The following is an 18,210-nucleotide window of genomic DNA, read 5'->3' as shown; positions in this document are numbered from 1 at the left end:
ACGTATGAAATGATTGTCCGACGAGCTTGCTAGACGTAAGGCCCAGCACGAAGCCAGGCCCGCGCCTAGCGAAGCCCGCGGGCAACAAGGCCGGCGAGGCCTGCGAGCAGCGAGCAAGGCATGGCCAAGCCCGCAGCAAGCGAGCCATGCGAGGCCCAGCAGCAGCGCCCAAAGGATGGGCCGCGTGCTGCCAGCCTACCTTGGGCCGAGCCGTGCACCGTGGCCTTTTGGGCTGCGTGTGTGTGTGCTTATGCAATGCTACGAATGCTTGGTCGTTTAGGATTGCTCGATTAATTGTTTTCTTAATTCCACAAGAATTAAATGTTTGATTAAACACTAAATTCTAATGGATTAATTTAACTAGAATTCTAATTGAATTAGTAAATTGAATCCTAGTGGAAATCTAAGTCCGATATTTCCTCCCTATAAATAGGTGATTCATACTCACAATTTATACATCACAATCAACAAGTATTCATATAGTTTAAGTTTAAGAACTAACTTAACAATTTGCCTAAAATATAATTAAGCTTTCGAATAAACATATAACCTTAGATAATATTCTAGTTAATTGAATATAAGGCGGATCCGAATGTGCTGTGGACTATCTACGGAGGGGCGACATTTGGAGTCCTAAACTTGTTCTTGTCCGGTTTGGGAGCAGCTAGGGAAGGCACGCGTCACATATATGTATCCTAAATTATGCTAATTGACTATGTGGCAATTAATTTGGATTCCTGGCTTTATGGTTCTTCCACATGAAATATATGTTTTATATTTGTCATAACCTAACAATTTCCTGGATTTGGGGATGTTCCGCACATGTTATGTATGTTTAACTGTATTCCCCTAAAGAGGTATCAAAGTCTTATGTATTCAAAGCATTTTTTAGCATGATTTATTGTTTTTTCTGTTGTCGAATGTTTTTGGATTTTTTTATTGAATTTTTCGAATTATTATGGATTATTGGATGAATCGTATAATAAGTTATGAATTCAAAAAGTTTCGTATTTTCAACTTGAAATCGATTGAAATCTGATTGAAATCGATTTTCTAAGATCAACTCATGCGAACGGAATTGCAAAAATAGGCCTCGAAGTATGTGTTTTGGGGAGTTTTTGTTAAATTTCGAATTAAAATTAACAAATTCGAAACGTTTTTCAATTAATTGGTCTAGCTAAACTACTCGGAATTGATTGAAATTTGGACACAATTCTGTTGGGTATATTTTAAAATTATGGTAAAAACTTAGGCCATTTCTGTTAAGTATAAACCCTAATATTTCTTTCCCCAAATTCGTAAATTTTAGATCACTAATTGATTTTTTTAAATAACTTGGATCTGGAAATTTGTTTAATTGGGAAAGGGAATATAATTTCATGTAAAGTGGCAGATTTTAAAAATTATTGGATTAAAATTTTGGTTAGATTCGTTAATTTTAATCAACACTTAAACCAAATTGGTAAAAATCTGAAATTTAAATGTTTAGAACGATTTAAAGTTTTAGATTCGATTATTTAAAAGTTCAAATTTTGGTTGAAATTGTTCGTTCTTAAAATTTGAATAAAGTTAGCCTAGATTTAATAAATTTAACAAAATCGGATTGTTGTTAAAAATTAATTAAAACGTAAAATCGTTATTTTTCGAAAATAAAAAGCGTTAATTTTGTGAAAAATAACTAAATGAAAATATGTTTGTGAAATTAATTTTTTTTAATTAGTTGGTCTGTTTGCACGAACCAAAGGCACGAACACGAGGGGTGTGTGGACGTGTGGCTTGTCGTAGCCACGCGGGCTGCCTCCCCACTGCCGAGCCACAACAACGCGGGCAGCAGCAAGCGAAGTGCGTGTCGCGCGCGCTGGGCGAGTGAGCAAGCAAGGCAGGCAAGCCTTGGCTGGCAAGCTGCGAGCAAGCAAGGGGCAAGGTTGTCTTGCCTTGCGCGCAGCGTCGAGCACCACAACGACACAGCAAGTCCCACAGCAGCGACGAGCTTCGGTATTGTGCGCGGGGCTTGCGGGGGCATGGGCGATGTGCTTGTGTGCCTCGTAGGCCACACAGCACGAGGCAATGCTGGGCTGGGCGCAAGCCTAGCCCGCAATGCAATTTTTTGGCATTTTTGTATCGTTGGGCTTTAAATTTTGTATTTGCATTAAAATGTTTAACGGGATAATTAATTAATTATTTTATTTAACTTGGGCCGGGCCGTGAGTTTAATTTAATATTTAAATATTTAATTATCCGGAATAATTATTGGTTTGAGTGGGAGCCTCTTAATAAAATTAATATGAAATAATTATTTTAATTATTTTCGTAGGTCGCTTTATTTTAATTAAATTAAATTTTAATTAGAATAAATTCTAAGGATTAATAATTTGGAAATTGATTAATCTTTTAGGACGCGTTTATGTGAACGTGAATTTTGAATAATTCACGTAAATACTTGCATAATTAAATGGGCCATTCGTTTTAGGATACGGATGGGTGAATGCATAGAATATATATTTTATGTAATGCAGGTACTCCAAGTGACTAGTATGGCCAATCTAGGATAGTTAAATACGGTCTGCGAACCGTTTCATCTTTGAATGTAAAGTTTTAAATATGGTCTGCGTACCATTGAAATTTTGATGTAATTTTTATTATTTCAAGTATTTCTAGTTTAGAACTTTAAGTTAGCATTGAATGAAGATTCAAGACGATGCCAAGCTAACAAGATGGTGAAGAAGATTGGATGCTTCAAGACAAGAGTTTTGGGCCATACTAGTTCACCAATTTTATTTATGCTTTTATATATTGGATGAATGTATATTATGCATGAATGCGTTGTTTGTGTGCTCGACTAGATTTAGTTCACAAAATAATCGAATCAACATAGAAACAACTAGGTCCAAAGTAATATTGAGTTCAAAAGTTGCCTTCCAAATCAAGCACTTACAAAAATCTAAGGATCTAACGTAGTAGGTTTATGCCAAAGCGAGGTGCTATATTAGTTGACTTAGATGGTAAGGCGTCCCAAAGGAGCACGTTGATTGTGGTTTCAACTCAAACAACAATGGCATTATGTTGTGGCAATGGGATAAATTATGGTATTAATTTATTAACCAAGAGTAATTTGGAGATTACTAGAAATAGGTTTTGCTTACCTAGAATCTTAAAATACTTAAGACATGCCAAAGGTGCTTAAGGATTTAGGTCTTTTAGGGTATTGGAATCGTTTCATTCATTTTGGACCATGTTTTTGCTTTTGTATGAATGAAATGTTAAATAGCTTTAATGATTGCATGCTAGAATTTATTTTAAAGTTATTAAGTTATGAATGGTTATTTATTGAAAATTCTTTTCAAATGTAGTAATCAAATGGCCGCAATAAAAACAACACTCAAAGTAACCGAAATTCTGAATGTAAAATTGAACCTATCAAACTTTCTTGATTGGGAGAGGAAGCTTCGGCAAGCCCTCAGGTGGAACAACATTGAATATGTAGTTGACCATCCCATCCCCAGCTATTACTCAAAGGATATGACTCCAGAAAAGCATTGTGCGTGGGCGAACCACATGTCTCTAGTGATGGATCTTATTCTTGCCTCAATCCCCAAGGATTGGAGTGCTAGCACTAGTACAAAAAAGGGATATTGCTTCGAGCCTAAAAGGGGTTATTGATTCGTATTATGTGCGAAGCATATAGACTCGATGCAATTGAAGGCATTCAATTGCTTCGCACAAGTGCGAAGCATTTAAGACTCCTATTGCATTGCACTTACCAATATTTTGAAGCATTTGATCGTAGCAACTATTAAAACGTACTAGCAATTGCTTCGCGCCTATCAATTGTTCGAAGCATTAAAAGTTCTAATTGCTTCGAACTTATGAATTATTCAAATCAATTGATTTAAGTAATTGCTTTGGTCTCAATCGTAAGCCCGAAGCAATATATGCAACTTTTCTATTTTTAAAAAATATTCCACAAAGAGGGAATAACACCTCCATTTACAACGAGGCAATCTAGTATACCACACATCCCATCATCTATCTCCAAAGCGCTTCATTTTGTACCAATAATAAGCAATTAAAATCAAAAAAAAAAAAATCAACTATCATAAAATATTGCCCATGACCAATACAAAATCATTAACCATTCAAAATCCATAAAATCATCCTAAAACGACATCTGTTACAAGTTGTCCAAAACATCAAAATATTTCAAAACAAATAAAACTGCAATGGAAGATAAGCTTTAACAGTTACAAGTAAATATCTTCTAATAATAGTAGCTTTTAATTCTAACAAAATACTATACTTCAGGAGAATACAAAGTCCAAAAAGTATAGAGCCCAACAAGTTAAAACTTCACGAATTTGCCCATTAGTATAAGGTTTAGTCACCTTAAAATCCTGGAAAGAGAAAAAAAACAATGTTAACATATATAATATCTATAGAGATCATTAACTTAAATTTATTTAAAAAAATTCGTACCTTGAATAGATTTTCACTTCCACTATATGAGTGGACTATGTCATACATGAACCTTGAAGTAAAATACCCGCACTCAGTACCCCCATCCTGTTGAGCACACTAGAGAAAACCAATTTAATATTTCATAGGTCAACAAGTCATCACTTAAATTAAATTTCCAAAAAAGAAATGATAAAAACTGTAGATATTTACCACAGCAGCACCCCATTGTAATTGTGGACCTTTACTTTTCCCACCATATGCCTTGTAAGTTTCGAAGGCACTGTTCAATTATCATTATTCACAAATATTATGAGATAATTGTACAAATTAATCAATTTATAGATAAATGTTGAAAAAATAAATATGAACTTACCTATCCAATACCACTCTTATTGCTAGGCTGCGTTTCTTCTTAATTGAATCAAATACGTGAACCGTATTTATGGTAGGGTAAATCACAAGAAGCACCCAATGATTGCTACATGTTTAAAGAACCAATGAACAAAATTAGCTATTGTTTATATGATAAAGGAAATCCTATAATAATAAGAATGTCAATAGCGTGTGAAATAATATTTACCACTCGTACTGGTTCTGCGAGTAGAATCATTCTAGTCTGAATCCAACCTGTATTGTGAATATTTCCTTTTCTTTACATTTATAGTGGGCTTCATCAGTGGAATAGGGCTATTACTGGTTCTGCGAGTTCCCTTTGCAAATGTTTTAGCTCTAATTTACTTTCTAAAGCATACTACGGGGACTTATGTGCAGGGTTAGCAGAATAGTGACAAAAAAACTTCTGATGCACGTTGGATGTGATGTCTTGGCTGTAGCGTCTAGTGAGGAATGTTTGTTAGCTATCTCCCGAGAATACAGGGTGGTATTACTTGATTTGTCTATGCTGATTTGATGGCTTTGAAGTTGCTGTTCAAATAAGAAAAGGGTTCTCAAAGCGTCATGAAAGGCGTTAATTGTAGCACTCAATGGGAGTGCGGACAGGTTGACCCGAGAAAATTATGTCAGGGTTGGTATGGATGGTTGCGTATTGAAACCTATATCTGTTGATAAAATGAGAAGTGTTTTATCTGAGCTCCTAGAAAGACGAACTGTGTTTGAGCCGCTCTAGGTATTTGTAGAACACATGGTTCAGTGATATAAAGGAAGGGAGAAACATAGATTATTCTAGGCATGACAAGATAGTGCTGCCAAATTTCTCTCTTGTTTTTACTTTCTTTAATTTTTCTTTGTAACCAATCGGGTGACTGGAGGTGTTGGTGTCTGACATTCAGTTCCAGGTGTTCATTCAATGTATATACCATAGTGTTGAGAATATCACAAAACATTCAATGTATATACCATAGTGTTGAGAATAGCACAGAACTACAGAAGAGGCAGTTATCAAGCAATGCTAATTAAACAGATATAGAATAGCACTTTTAACAGATTGCCACAGGGGAGCTAAAATTGACAATTCTGTGGCAATTTTGCGGCTTTTTTTTAATATTTATTTTGGACAATCATTGGTAATTACAGTAGTTAACTACCAAATGTATGATATTACTCAAGTGTACATAAAATTTCAAGCTGCAGGAAGGGCTTCAACTAAACTGAGATCAATGGTGGTGAGCTTTTGGTGTTAACTTTATCAAAGCTTGGCTCGAGATGTACTACCTAAGAAGCCTAGGCCAAACATGAGGCCTGATTAGTGATTACACTTGTTCTGCCTTTTATTAGAGTTTCTATTTTTGACAACTTAGTTTATTTGAAAAGAATATACTTCGTATTTATTTTGATGTCAAAAATATTACTCCAACAACAAATATATTTCTTTTGATGTAAAAATAATACTCCAACAAATCTATATCTATCAAGAGTAGGTGTTAAGATTATCTTACTTCTGATGATATGGGGCTAGGATCTTTTGATTGTTTTCGGAAGCTGCTTTCATTACCCTTGCCATGTATTCACATGCTTCATCTATGTTCTCCGAACTTGCCAACAATGTAGTTGCTGAAATCAATTGCGGACACATGAATGTGATTGAGTCAACACTCAAGTTCTTGCATTTTTCGTGTAAGGCCCTAAACATATTGCACAAGAAAAAATAACCATTAGATATTAAAGTCAAGTTTTTATAACTATAACATAAAGCTATTAAAATTTAATAAAGAAGTTTAAGATATCTGACCTGATAAATATTTGTATGGTTGATATATTTAACCAAGCCCCACTGAGAAGTTGGACAACATCCTCCTTTGAGATATAGCTAGAAAAATTTTCCTTGTATCCGAATACCTCAGCATCTAATTGAAAAGATATGGATTCCACACCAGGGGGCAGATCAGTAAGAATATTAGCGAGTCGTTTGCATGACTCACTCAAATGCTTCATTACACTATGTGAAACAAGCGGCGTCCTTTCCATAGTGAACTCAACAGTGTTTTGAGTATCAACAATTTTTTCCTTATCCCGCTTGTCCTGTTAAGAAACGCACAATTTAATTAGGGAAATTTCCATTAGTACACTCCTACTATTGACTTTTACCAATAGTACACTCACTTCTAATTATATTGCCAATGGTACACTTAAACTATTTAGTTTCTTATTATCCTTACTATTTTCATTAAGTAGCTTAACTATAGTTAATTATTAGAAAATAAAAAAACAAATAAAAACCTAAAAAGTTGATGAACGAGAAACCTAGACACGTTTTCTTCCTCCCTGTACTCCTCTCTTCTTCCCCTGTCATCTAAAAACCTAGAAAAATTCTACAAGGTCTATACTTCTCTTTGGAATTGTAATCTTTAACAGCAAAATTGTTGGGAAATTATTCAACTTGACCTCAATTGGTGAATCAGTTTTTGGGGCAATTTTGTTGCCACTTTGATCGAGTATATAATTGAAGCGATCATTGACGGTGGAACAAGGAGGTGTGTTAATTACTCACTTTAATTCAAAAATTCTTTAAATTTGGTTATTATCTGTAACTTTGCACCTTCTATGTGATCAATTTCAATTTGTAACTTGATTCCCGGTTGTTAATTAGGTTTTGCAATTTCACTCTGTTTAAGCGTTGATAACAAATACTCCTTATGATATATGAATCATGTCTCAAGCAAGATACTACTGATGTTGCTTGAAGGTAATTTTGCTAATTCCATTTACGACACTTTTGATTATTACTAAAGCTCCTTATAAAAGGAACACATCAAGAAAAGGATTTTAAATCATGGAATTAGCAAAATAGATACTCGAATGATGAATGACTGATGTAACAATAATGTAAACGCATATAATAAACCATTAATAATCAGTAACAATTTTTGCAAAGGCCACATTCTAATACCATACTAATAACGTAATAGTAGAATATTAGGATTATACTAACATTTGTAGTTTAAGACTAGTCTAACTCTTATCTTAACAGTAGCCAACATCCATCTGATTGTCTCTTGCCAGCTCCATATTTTCATTCAGTTTATTGTTTGCTCTTGTATTAGCTACTCTGGGTTAACATGGGTATGCCTTTTTGTTATCTGAACTATCCCACCAATACAAACTCTCAATTACTTTGCCATATAGTAAACAAAGAAATTGGAATTCTAATTTAGAGTTGACCTTGAATGAGCCAACAAAACATATACATATACAAGTATACTACACCACCAAGGTCATTAACTTCTCTTTCCAGGTTGGTAGAAAAATAAATTTAGACACCTGATACATGTATATATTCTGCCAATACTTCACAGAATTCTCACATTCATAACCCCAGATAATTCTTCAATCTTACAGGATGGTGTGATTTATTTGATTAGCACCCATCTCTTAATGGAAGCAAACATATGAAATTATATGCAAAAACTGCTCATGCTCCATAAAATAATTTGGGGTTGCCTAAGAAACTAGAAACAGTGGCAATTATCTTTTTGTTTGCTATACTGATACATGATTTTCAATTTTTTTTTTTTTTTGCAGAATGGATAATGATGGTAGAGTTTAAATAAATAAATCATACTCTATACCTGTACCTTCAACTTCATAGACGAATCAGGCTCCACAATGATATCACTACTAACAGCAACATTAATCGCTAACGGTTGGTCGCTACTCATCTTGCGTCGCGGAACAAACTCCTAATAAGAGGTCAAATTGTCATCATTTATGCTTCGAGATTAATATTAAAATTACATGAAATTAGAATATTAACAAATTACCTTGTCCCCTATAATCAATTTTCTAGGCCATTGGACGAAACTTTTTACGGCTCCCCCAACATCCTTCATCTCTAAGTTGGGTACAGGTAGAGGTGCAGTTTCATAGCCAGGAACACATGAGTTCACACTAACTTTAAAATAACCAGGCTTCATTGCAGAATGGTGTACTACATCTTCAGCATTGAACGGATATGCTACACCCCTAGCCACGACTACTAATTGTTGGGAATCATCAAGTTGGCACAGACGACATGCTAAAGGACTCTAAAACATTATTCGACACCCAGCATTAGTAAAGTACTAAAGTACAGTAAAATACTATAGTGAATTTACGAATAATTTAATATACATATAATATATACTTTGTCCTTGACTAATGTCACTTTAACCAATTAGAAAAATATCATTTACAGCAATGACAACAGAAAAGGAGAAGTGCAACTTAGATCATACCTTCAACTCCGCAAATGAGTCAGAATTAGGCTCTAGCTCCACAGAAGGTGAGTTGCTACGACTCCGCGTAGTGGTTGTAGTGGTTGTGGTCTTTCCAATCTCCATCCCAACCGGCAATTTTAGACCTAATTTTGTCACCAAGTTAATGAATTTTTCCTCAACTACGGCCTCCATTTTCTTTTCCATCATAGCTATAGTTTCCTTTCGCACTTGCTCTATTCTAGCCTCAAAATCGCCTTCAATCTTTTTTAGTTCGGCTTGTGAGAAATGATCATATTCTCCATTATTTCGAACCGGTTTCCCCCAATATGCTTGATGGCCGATTGTTCCTCCAACTGCAACCACACGTCCACGACGGTCTTTCTTTCCAAGGGAACGGGATAAGACATCATCTTGCCTATGTGGAGTCCAAATTCCTTGCTCGACTTCCTGAACCTCCTTGTCCTATTGACAAACACATGCATTTATTAAAGAATTACAAAAACACATTTTTTAGCAAGAAATAAATATATTAATCGACGAACAAAAGTGTATGTACAAAGGAAAAACTACCGCAACTTACTATTTTTTCACCAACCAGGCGTGCTTCATCTTTAGGGAAAACATATTCTCCTTTTTCGTTTTTCTTTTGCCGGCCAAAAATCCAATTTAGATGTCGTTTTCTCATGGTTGAATCTGTACTTCCGACTGAAGGGTATCTTCCTTCAACCTCCCATTCAGTTTCCTTCTGTGAATAGCTTTTTTGCCCCATAAAATGAGGATGCAGATTGTGCGACTGACTCTTCCGTGCCTTCTCGCTTATTTCCTATTAGAAAAGAAGAAATTAGTATGGCAGATTGTATATAAGTGTAGATGATTGAACATGATGAAGATTAGTGGGCAAGGTTGTTGGTGCATCTAATTACCGAATGCATAACAGTGTAATCATAATATATCATGCATTGAATTGTGTTTTACCTTAAATGTATCGGTGGTCTTAGCTGCAACAAATTGCTGCCATATTTCTTCAGTGATGGCTTCATATACAAGGTAAGGTGGTTTGGCATTAGGCGAGATTTTTCTTGTCTTTGTGATATGTCCACTTACCAACTTAGCTTTCCAATCCCTAAACCGGTCACTCAAGTGTGCCATTACATACTTTTTCTTCAGTGGATTGTTGTCAATATGATACATAGTCTACATGGTAAAACAATAATAATTAGACAATCATTAGTAGAAAACTTTCCACTAGTCATGTAATTGGATGATGCATATAATGTAACAGTTGATCTATTCTTACCTTAATGTAATCCCAAAGGGTGTCTTGAAGACCTTGAGGTACCTCTTCCCATTTGTTTGTCAAAATACTGACCTTAGTATGCACTGTCTTCCCAATTTGTTGCCTATAGTCCTTCAACCAATGACCAGTTGGTCGATTAAATGAATCCCATTCTAGGAATTTTGGCACATTAGGGGACTTTAACCCTTTTACTTCACCTCGATACCTTTTAGTGCCTTTTTGAGAAATATCATGCTCCGTCTCAGTTGGATGCTCATAACACAAGGGATCATTGTCCCTAGACATCCCATCATTATACAAGTCTTCTATATCCTCCATGCATAAAGACCTGCATTATTAAAAGAAAAAATAAATCATTAGAACAATACCCGACTTTTTAGGAGTTATCCTCCATGCATAAAGTTTCGTGATTCTAGCTATTCAACTTGCTCATTTGAGGGTTTTTAAATATTGTGTGCAAGTTTCGTGAACTATGCTGATTATATGTGTTCATTGGTTGTTAATTGATGTAATTAGTTTCCTTTGTTCGCATCCTTCTAATTTTCAATAATTTTAATTCAACACTCAAAAAAACTTATTTTCTCATTCTTAGACATAGTGTAGCATGCTGGAGGAAGATATTTTCCTTTTTCCTTATCTTCAGGCGCCAGCTCTGGACGGATCTTCAATTTTTGCATGTCTTTCCTAACATTTTCACCATCCTTTGTCTTTCCCGTTATATTAAGCAATGTCCCAATAATACTTTCAAAAACATTTTTTTCAACGTGCATAAAATCGAGACAGTGCCTGACCTCTAAATGCCTCCAATACGGGAGATCCCAAAACGGGGACTTCTTCTTATAAAGGGCTCCTTTTACAGCCTTGTAAGGCTTTCCATAGACTGTGTTGATATCTTTGACCCGCTCGTACACCTCGCTTCCAGTAAGAGGAGGACGGGCAACTCGAACCTCTGTTTTCCCATTGAACGGTTTTTTCTTCTTTCGATAAGGGTGATCAAGAGGTAACAACCTACGAGTATGCCAGTATATGTTCTTCTTACAATGTTCTAAGTACTCTCCCACCATATCATCTTCACAAATCGGACATGCTTTTGCTCCCTTGTTAATATAACCCGATAAGTTTCCGTATGCCGGAAAGTCATTCACAGTACAAAATATCATAGCACGCAAAGTAAAGTTTGTTTCAGTGTAAGAGTCAAACACGGGAACACCTTCATTCCATAGCACTTTCAAATCATCAATAAGTGGTGCTAAGTAAACATCAATATCATTTCCCGGCTGTTTTGGCCCTGATATCAAAAGGGACAACATGATGTATTTTCGCTTCATACAAAGCCAAGGAGGGAGGTTATATATGGATAAAAGAACCGGCCAAGTGCTGTGTTGAGTACTAAGTGTGCCAAAAGGGTTCATTCCATCCGTGCAAAGACCGAGCCTTAAATTTCTCATTTCCTTACCGAAATCATCGAACTTCTCATCAAAATTCTTCCATTGTGGAGAATCGGCGGGATGTCTAAGATATTCATCTTTCTTTCTCCCTTCTTCGTGCCACCTTAAATTCTTTGCTTCCTTCTTATTCGCAAACAAACGTTTAAATCTTGGTATTATCGGAAGATACCACAACACCTTTGCCGGAGGTCCTTTCTCATCTGGTGTACCATCCACTTTCTTCCGCTTGTAGCGCGATAACCCACATCTTGGACACTTGTGGAGATCTTGATACTCTTTCCGATACAATATACAATCATTCGGACATGCATGTATCTTTTGGTACTCAATACCCATAGGACAAAGCATCTTTTTTGCTCGATAGTTAGATATCGGAATTTCATTCCCTTCCGGAAACATATCTTTCAAATCTTCCAATAGAGAAGTGAAACTCTGATCACACCAGTTGTATTTTGCTTTCTTATTATACAGCTTCAACATAGTAGATAAGATGCTGTACTTAGAGCAACCAGGATACAATGGCTTACTCGCGGCACTCGATAAAGTCTCATACATACTAGGTTGATCATTGAGATAGTCTTCTACATCCTGCATCATCTCATTTATCTCATCATCCTCAACGTAGTCCAGCTCATCATTATCCATATCATCGCTACCATTATCGTCATCATGGATATCATTATCACCTCCGAAGTTGCTTCCTGAGTGCCCATAGTTAATATTGCACTCCCCATGGTTAACACTCTCACCATGCCATATCCACCTTGTATAGTTCAACCTAAAGCCACGACGAACTAAATGTTCCCTAATCTGATCAACATTACGAAACCTCCTAGAACAATCACAATTAGAACAAGGGCAAAGTATTGACTCGTCACCATTCTTCAACTGATACGCAACTGCACATGCGATGAACTCCTCAACCCCTAGAATGTATTGATTCGTAGTTCTTGAACCGTACATCCAATTGCGATCCATTTCTAACAACTAGAGGCAAACACAACAACCATATTAAACAGGCCCGACTATTAAGAGGCCTATCCGGAGAGGCCTATCCGGACCTACATCACAGGGCCCAATTATTTGGGCCCTAATTGGGCCCTAAAAAAATTTGTTGCAGTTTAATACAAAGGAAACGATTCTATTTCCTGAGTAATTACTCGTCCCTTGTGAAAAGACTACCCCATTACCAAAAATTTCAAGTTCTCAGTTTCTCACCGATTAATTGCTTAGTTATCTCTTCCATAAAAATCCTCTAGTCCATCAATTATGTTCATAATTTGACTAAAACTTGCATTTGCTAAACTAGCTTCACAAATACAAACTCAAAACTGATTCTAATCATGTAGGACTATTTATAGTTTCATAGTTGATGCAACAAGGAATAAAAGGGAATTTGTTCAAACAAGTTACATATATAGACAAAGACAATTAGACAACTACTAGTATTAGTTTGAAATTTTTGACATCTTATAGTAGGTGGTCCAAAAAACCTCCTTGTGCACTCGTACTTAATCAAATTCAACATAGGAGCTAAATAAGCCTTACTTTGCAACAAAACACAGGGGGGGGGGGGAATTTGAAATAATTGAAAATGGACATAAAATGAAGAATTTGAATTAATTGACCAATGGAACACCAATTTATAGTGTTGAAAGTGATTAAATATAGAAATTAACCATTTTTCAATTTCGACAAGCCAATCATTGAAATATATTCAAGTTCACTAACAACAAGAAATCAAAACTATAGGTCTGAAACTCGATGATAATCCAAAAAAATTACATACAAATATATACCCATGCAAAAAAAAATGGCATTAAAGAAAGAGATCAAAGAAAATAAAAATGTTACCTTAATCAACAAAGAATATCTATCTGCTACTACTAGTCACCAACACCTAAAACAAGAAGAAGAAAAAAACAACAAAAAGAACCCATTAATTAATATTCAAAATTTGAAAAAATAAACAAAAACGACATGAAATTAAAATCTTTAAAGGGTGCCCATACACGGGACGAAGTTAATTTTTTGTTGAAACATTAATTAAATGGTTTGGGCAAGTGGTTAAGATAAGGACAAATTATTTTTACCACCTTTTTTTCACCAAGTTAATTTGTAGTTAAGTTCAAAATTTGGTTCGAAAATGTGGAATTTTACCCTAAATATGACATAGAATGACCCAATTAGCCTTAAATATGGAATAATTGATTAGAACGAGTCTTAGAAAGTTATAACTATGCATATGAGACATGTAATAAGTTTGAAAACAATCCTTAGGTTGTTTAGTTCAAATTTGGGTTCGAAAACGCCATTTTAGCCTAAATATGACCAAGAATGATCCAATTGGCCTTAAATGGGGAATAATAGATTAGTACGAGTCTTAGAAAGTTATAACTATGCATATTAAACGTGTAATAAGTTTGAAAACATTTCTTAGGTTCTTTATTTCAAAGTTGGGTTCGAAATTTGCCTAAATATGACCTAGAACGACCCTATTACCCTTAAATGTAGAATAATAGATTGGAAAGAGTCTTAGAAAGTTATAACTATGCATGTTAAACGTGTAATAAGTTTGAAAACATTCCTAAGGTTCTTTAGTTCAAAGTTAGGTTCGAAAATGTCATTTTTGCCTAAATATGTACTAGAACGACTCAATTAGCCTTAAATGTGGAATAATAGATTGGAAAGAGTCCTATAAAGTTATAAATATGCATATTAAACGTATAATAAGTTTGAAAACATTCCTTAGGTTGTTTAGTTAAAAGTTGGGTTCGAAAATGTCAATTTTGCCTAAATATGACCTAGAACGACCCTATTAGCCTTAAATGTGGAATAATAGATTGGAAAGAGCCTTAGAAAGTTATAACTATGCATATTAAACGTGTAATAAGTTTGAAAACATTCCTTAGGTTCTTTATTTCAAAGTTGGGTCGAAAACGCCATTTTAGCCTAAATATGTACTAGAACGACCCAATTAGCCTTAAATGTGGAATAATAGATTATTACGAGTCTTAGAAAGTTAGAATTATGCATATTAAAAGTGTAATAAGTTTGAAAACATTCCTTAGGTTCTTTAGTACAAAGTTGGGTCGAAAACGCCATTTTAGCCTTAGAGGGGGAATTCTTAGAGAATGTGCTGAGAATTACAACCAAGATGCTCAACTGTTTAATTCTAAGCTATCTGATGAACTTGATTCTTTTCACTCAAAAGCTTCCAAACCCAAAAATTGTTTATACTGACATCTACACCCCTTTGTTTGATATGTACTGTATCATTTATGTTCCTTCAATAAGAGAATGAAATTAGTAGTTTCTGTAAGTCTGTAACTACGTACCATGAATGCAAGAGTTGAATATTAATCTATTGTTGATCAGAACTGTGCAGATCAGTGCACGGAACTGATCAGTTCTGATCAAAACTGTGCACTGATCTGCACAGAACTGATCTGAGCTGTGCAGATCAGTGCACAGTTCTGATCAGAACTGATCAGTTCTGTGCACTGATTTGCAATGTTCTGATCTGAGCTGTGCAGATCAGTGCACAGAATTGATCAGTTCTGATCAGAACTGTGCACTGATCTGCACAGAACTGATCTGAGCTGTGCAAATCAGTGCACAGTTCTGATCGAAGCGCAGAGTTTTAAAGGAGAAAGATAGTTTTGGGGTAAGGGATGGAAAAGGACTCTGTAATGGAAAATTAAAGGAGAAATTTTTGGATTTTCAGTGCTGAAGGAGAAAGTTTTAGGAGGAGAAAGATTGGATTTTTCAGAAAATTAAAGGATTCATGTTTCTATTGCTGAAAATTCAGACACTTCTATAATATCTTTTGCAGAAAATTAAAGGATTCATGTTTTTATTGCTGAAAATTCATCTTCGCATATGTGTTTTGCCACAATCACAAACTCCAACACCCCAATATATGCAAACCGCCTTTTCTTGGATTCACATGCATCTTCTTTTGCAGAAACATGTGAAATACCCACTCTTAACAATTGCCAATTCTCATTCAAGATTATACTTTCACCTTAGACTTAGCTAATTGCCAAGAGTTTAAGTAGTTTGACAATTTACCATTTTTATATTCAGGAATACAAACAGACTGGATAATATCATAACACATTTGTTTCGTACTTTTTACACGACTTATTTTCACTAAACTTGACTTATTTTGGATACTCTGACCTATCTTATTTTGGATACTCCGGCCTAGCGACCAACCATTAACTAACTGATAATTATATTGACACTCCAAACTCTACAATAAAGTCTAAATAATACAAAATATAGCTAAAGTTTTTTTTTTTGACAAAAAATATAACTATAGTTGAGTGCCACAATTCTCTTTAACCTATAACAACATGCTCCTTTGATAATCCAACTAACAAATATATGTTGTTGCTTTCACACATCTATTCTAACTTTCTAAGGCTAAGCTTGATTTAATACAAGCAATCATTCATACTCTTCACCATGAACTACAAGAAGGATATTAAACTACATTTATCAACTACCCTACTACTCCAACAGACCATACCAGCGACAACCAAACAGAACCAACACACCATCAGAAAGAATCCAGCAACCAGAAACCACCAACAACCAAACACTCAAAACGGAGTATAACAAATAATTCCAAATTAAATCGCAATAATTTCTAGTTAGGAATTGAGAGACATGAAGTTACTTAGAGCATTCAAGGTACATCAAATCACCAAGTCCTTTGAGAACAGAATAATGTTCCAATTTCAATGGACAAAAGGGGGAAACTGTTATGCGTGCTAACCTCTAGAATCTCCTTCGCTATGTCTGACTTGTTCACTTTGTCCAGGACAGGAACTTCTCAGCTAAAACTTCAACTTCTGAACCAACTTCAAAGGATAGCAGGAGCGCCCTTCTTTATCTGCGATATGAGTTTCAACAAATTATTAGTTTCCATCCTCTTTAAGCAATCAATCTAAAACAATTAAACCAAATTAAAATTCTAATTATTTTATACAAGTATAATCAGTTATGGTAAAGAAAAGCAGTAGTCATTTGCAATGAATACCTCACAACACCACCAACGCCATTGAAACAGACATTTGGTGGGCAAGAAACGCGAAAACCCCCCCTCAACTCCGACTAATTACATCATAAATAATAGGAAATTAAACCGGTAGTGCAACTAACCTTTCAATTCCGATGAATCTTCGAATGAATCTTCCAATTCCAATGAACTCGAGTGCAGAACCGATCGATGAAAGTAACAGCTTACTAGCAGCAACAATGGTGGGTGGTATATTTTGGTTGTTTTTTCTAATTTACTTTTTATGATTGAATTTTCTTGCGCATATGTATGATGTTCCATAGTGAATCACGTCGCCCTGTGACCGGAGAAGTGCGCCGTAGAGACCGGAGAAGTGCGCCGTGGAGACCGGAGAAGTGGAGAGAAGTGGGAGTTAGTAATGGAGGTTGCTCGTGGTTCTGTATTTTTGGGGAAGGAGGGGTAGAGGTCAGTCGTGGGTTAAGGTATACTGGTATAGTAATTAGTAATTACAGCTTGGAATGGGCCATCAAATGAATTGAACTTTCGCGTGGCCGATTCAATTGGGCCTGCGCAGCAACAATGCATCCAAGAATTTTATTGCACCGTTTATAAATAGGCCCGAAGCGTTTTCTTTTTGGCGGAAATATTAAATATTTTGGCGGATTTATTTCATGCTTAAATGCTTCGAACTCTATTAAGTCCGATGCAATATACTTGACAGAATCTCAAAATCTATCAAATGCTTCAATCCCAAAAATAGTACCGAAGCAAATGTAACTTAATGCTTCGAGCATGTTTAGGTTCAATGCATTTAAGGTGAAGCAACATGCATTTTTTGTACTAGTGTAGGTTCATTGCATATGAGCCATGGGCACTCCGAAGGCATCTTAGGGATATATGTCGTGGTAGATTCCAACATGGTGGTCAACATGTCGACCAAAATGTCTTTGGATTGGTACATTCATTTGGGGATCTAAAGCTTAATGCTCACTGGGTTGTTTCTTTGACGTCGAAAGACAGAAGGCAAGGGAAAGGGTCATTGATCTTAAAATGACAGAAGGAACGCCAATTAGAACTCATATAAAGAAAATGGTTGGGCTTCTCAATCGCCTTGAGTTACTTGGTGAACCATTCCCAGATTCTGCAGCTGCGGGAATACTTTTGAATTCTCTTCACCCTGGTTATAAGAAATTCAAACTACTCTATTTCTCCAAGAAAAGGGAAAACACTATTAGTGAGGTAATTTATTTGCTTCATCAATATGAATTGGACTTTGTAAGTGATAAGCAAGCGTCGCTAAAAGTAAAGAGTAAGAAAATCAAGAAAAAG

At 35.5% G+C, this 18,210-nt stretch overlaps 4 protein-coding genes across 4 annotated transcripts; all 4 read right to left on the bottom strand.

Moving 5' to 3' along the window:
- Positions 1-4,109: 4,109 nt before the first annotated feature.
- On the bottom strand, positions 4,110-6,532 carry LOC130459746 (uncharacterized). Its single transcript, XM_056827275.1, has 5 exons — positions 6,351-6,532; positions 4,829-4,933; positions 4,666-4,735; positions 4,474-4,572; positions 4,110-4,391 (listed from the first exon to the last, which is right to left on the bottom strand). Exons 1-5 carry the CDS (start codon positions 6,485-6,487, stop codon positions 4,299-4,301), a joined length of 504 nt encoding a protein of 167 aa, XP_056683253.1. The 5' UTR covers positions 6,488-6,532; the 3' UTR covers positions 4,110-4,298.
- A 77-nt stretch (positions 6,533-6,609) lies between these two features.
- LOC130471516 (uncharacterized) lies at positions 6,610-8,511 on the bottom strand. Its single transcript, XM_056841697.1, has 2 exons — positions 8,481-8,511; positions 6,610-6,933 (listed from the first exon to the last, which is right to left on the bottom strand). The coding sequence occupies exons 1-2, from the start codon at positions 8,496-8,498 to the stop codon at positions 6,610-6,612; spliced, it is 342 nt and encodes a 113-aa protein (XP_056697675.1). The 5' UTR covers positions 8,499-8,511.
- Positions 8,512-9,119: 608 nt separating this feature from the next.
- LOC130471515 (uncharacterized) lies at positions 9,120-17,357 on the bottom strand. Its single transcript, XM_056841696.1, has 7 exons — positions 17,025-17,357; positions 16,639-16,755; positions 13,707-13,752; positions 10,405-10,732; positions 10,083-10,301; positions 9,688-9,930; positions 9,120-9,569 (listed from the first exon to the last, which is right to left on the bottom strand). The coding sequence occupies exons 4-7, from the start codon at positions 10,720-10,722 to the stop codon at positions 9,120-9,122; spliced, it is 1,230 nt and encodes a 409-aa protein (XP_056697674.1). The 5' UTR covers positions 10,723-10,732; positions 13,707-13,752; positions 16,639-16,755; positions 17,025-17,357.
- Positions 10,962-12,830, bottom strand: LOC130471514 (uncharacterized). The gene has a single exon (XM_056841695.1). It carries the CDS (start codon positions 12,828-12,830, stop codon positions 10,962-10,964), a length of 1,869 nt encoding a protein of 622 aa, XP_056697673.1.
- Positions 17,358-18,210: the final 853 nt, after the last annotated feature.

The sequence above is a fragment of the Spinacia oleracea genome, chromosome 4, assembly GCF_020520425.1.
Source record: "Spinacia oleracea cultivar Varoflay chromosome 4, BTI_SOV_V1, whole genome shotgun sequence".
NCBI classification, from domain to species: Eukaryota; Viridiplantae; Streptophyta; class Magnoliopsida; order Caryophyllales; family Amaranthaceae; genus Spinacia; species Spinacia oleracea.
The sequence above is the reverse complement of the archived record's forward strand: the minus strand, read 5'-3'. Positions and strand labels throughout refer to the sequence as shown.

Bases quoted from the DNA above. Each gene is read 5' to 3' on its own strand.
- LOC130471515 (XM_056841696.1), bottom strand. From the start codon at position 10,722: ATGGAGGATATAGAAGACTTGTATAATGATGGGATGTCTAGGGACAAT. The intron at 9,931-10,082 runs GTAAAACACAAT...CTTTTCTAATAG, and splicing joins AGACCACCGATACATTTAAG to GAAATAAGCGAGAAGGCACG. The intron at 9,570-9,687 runs GTAAGTTGCGGT...GTTTGTCAATAG, and splicing joins GCCTGGTTGGTGAAAAAATA to GACAAGGAGGTTCAGGAAGT.
- LOC130471514 (XM_056841695.1), bottom strand. From the start codon at position 12,830: ATGGATCGCAATTGGATGTACGGTTCAAGAACTACGAATCAATACATT.
- LOC130459746 (XM_056827275.1), bottom strand. From the start codon at position 6,487: ATGTGTCCGCAATTGATTTCAGCAACTACATTGTTGGCAAGTTCGGAG. The intron at 4,736-4,828 runs GTAAGTTCATAT...ATAATTGAACAG, and splicing joins ATAAGAGTGGTATTGGATAG to TGCCTTCGAAACTTACAAGG. The intron at 4,573-4,665 runs GTAAATATCTAC...GGTTTTCTCTAG, and splicing joins TACAATGGGGTGCTGCTGTG to TGTGCTCAACAGGATGGGGG.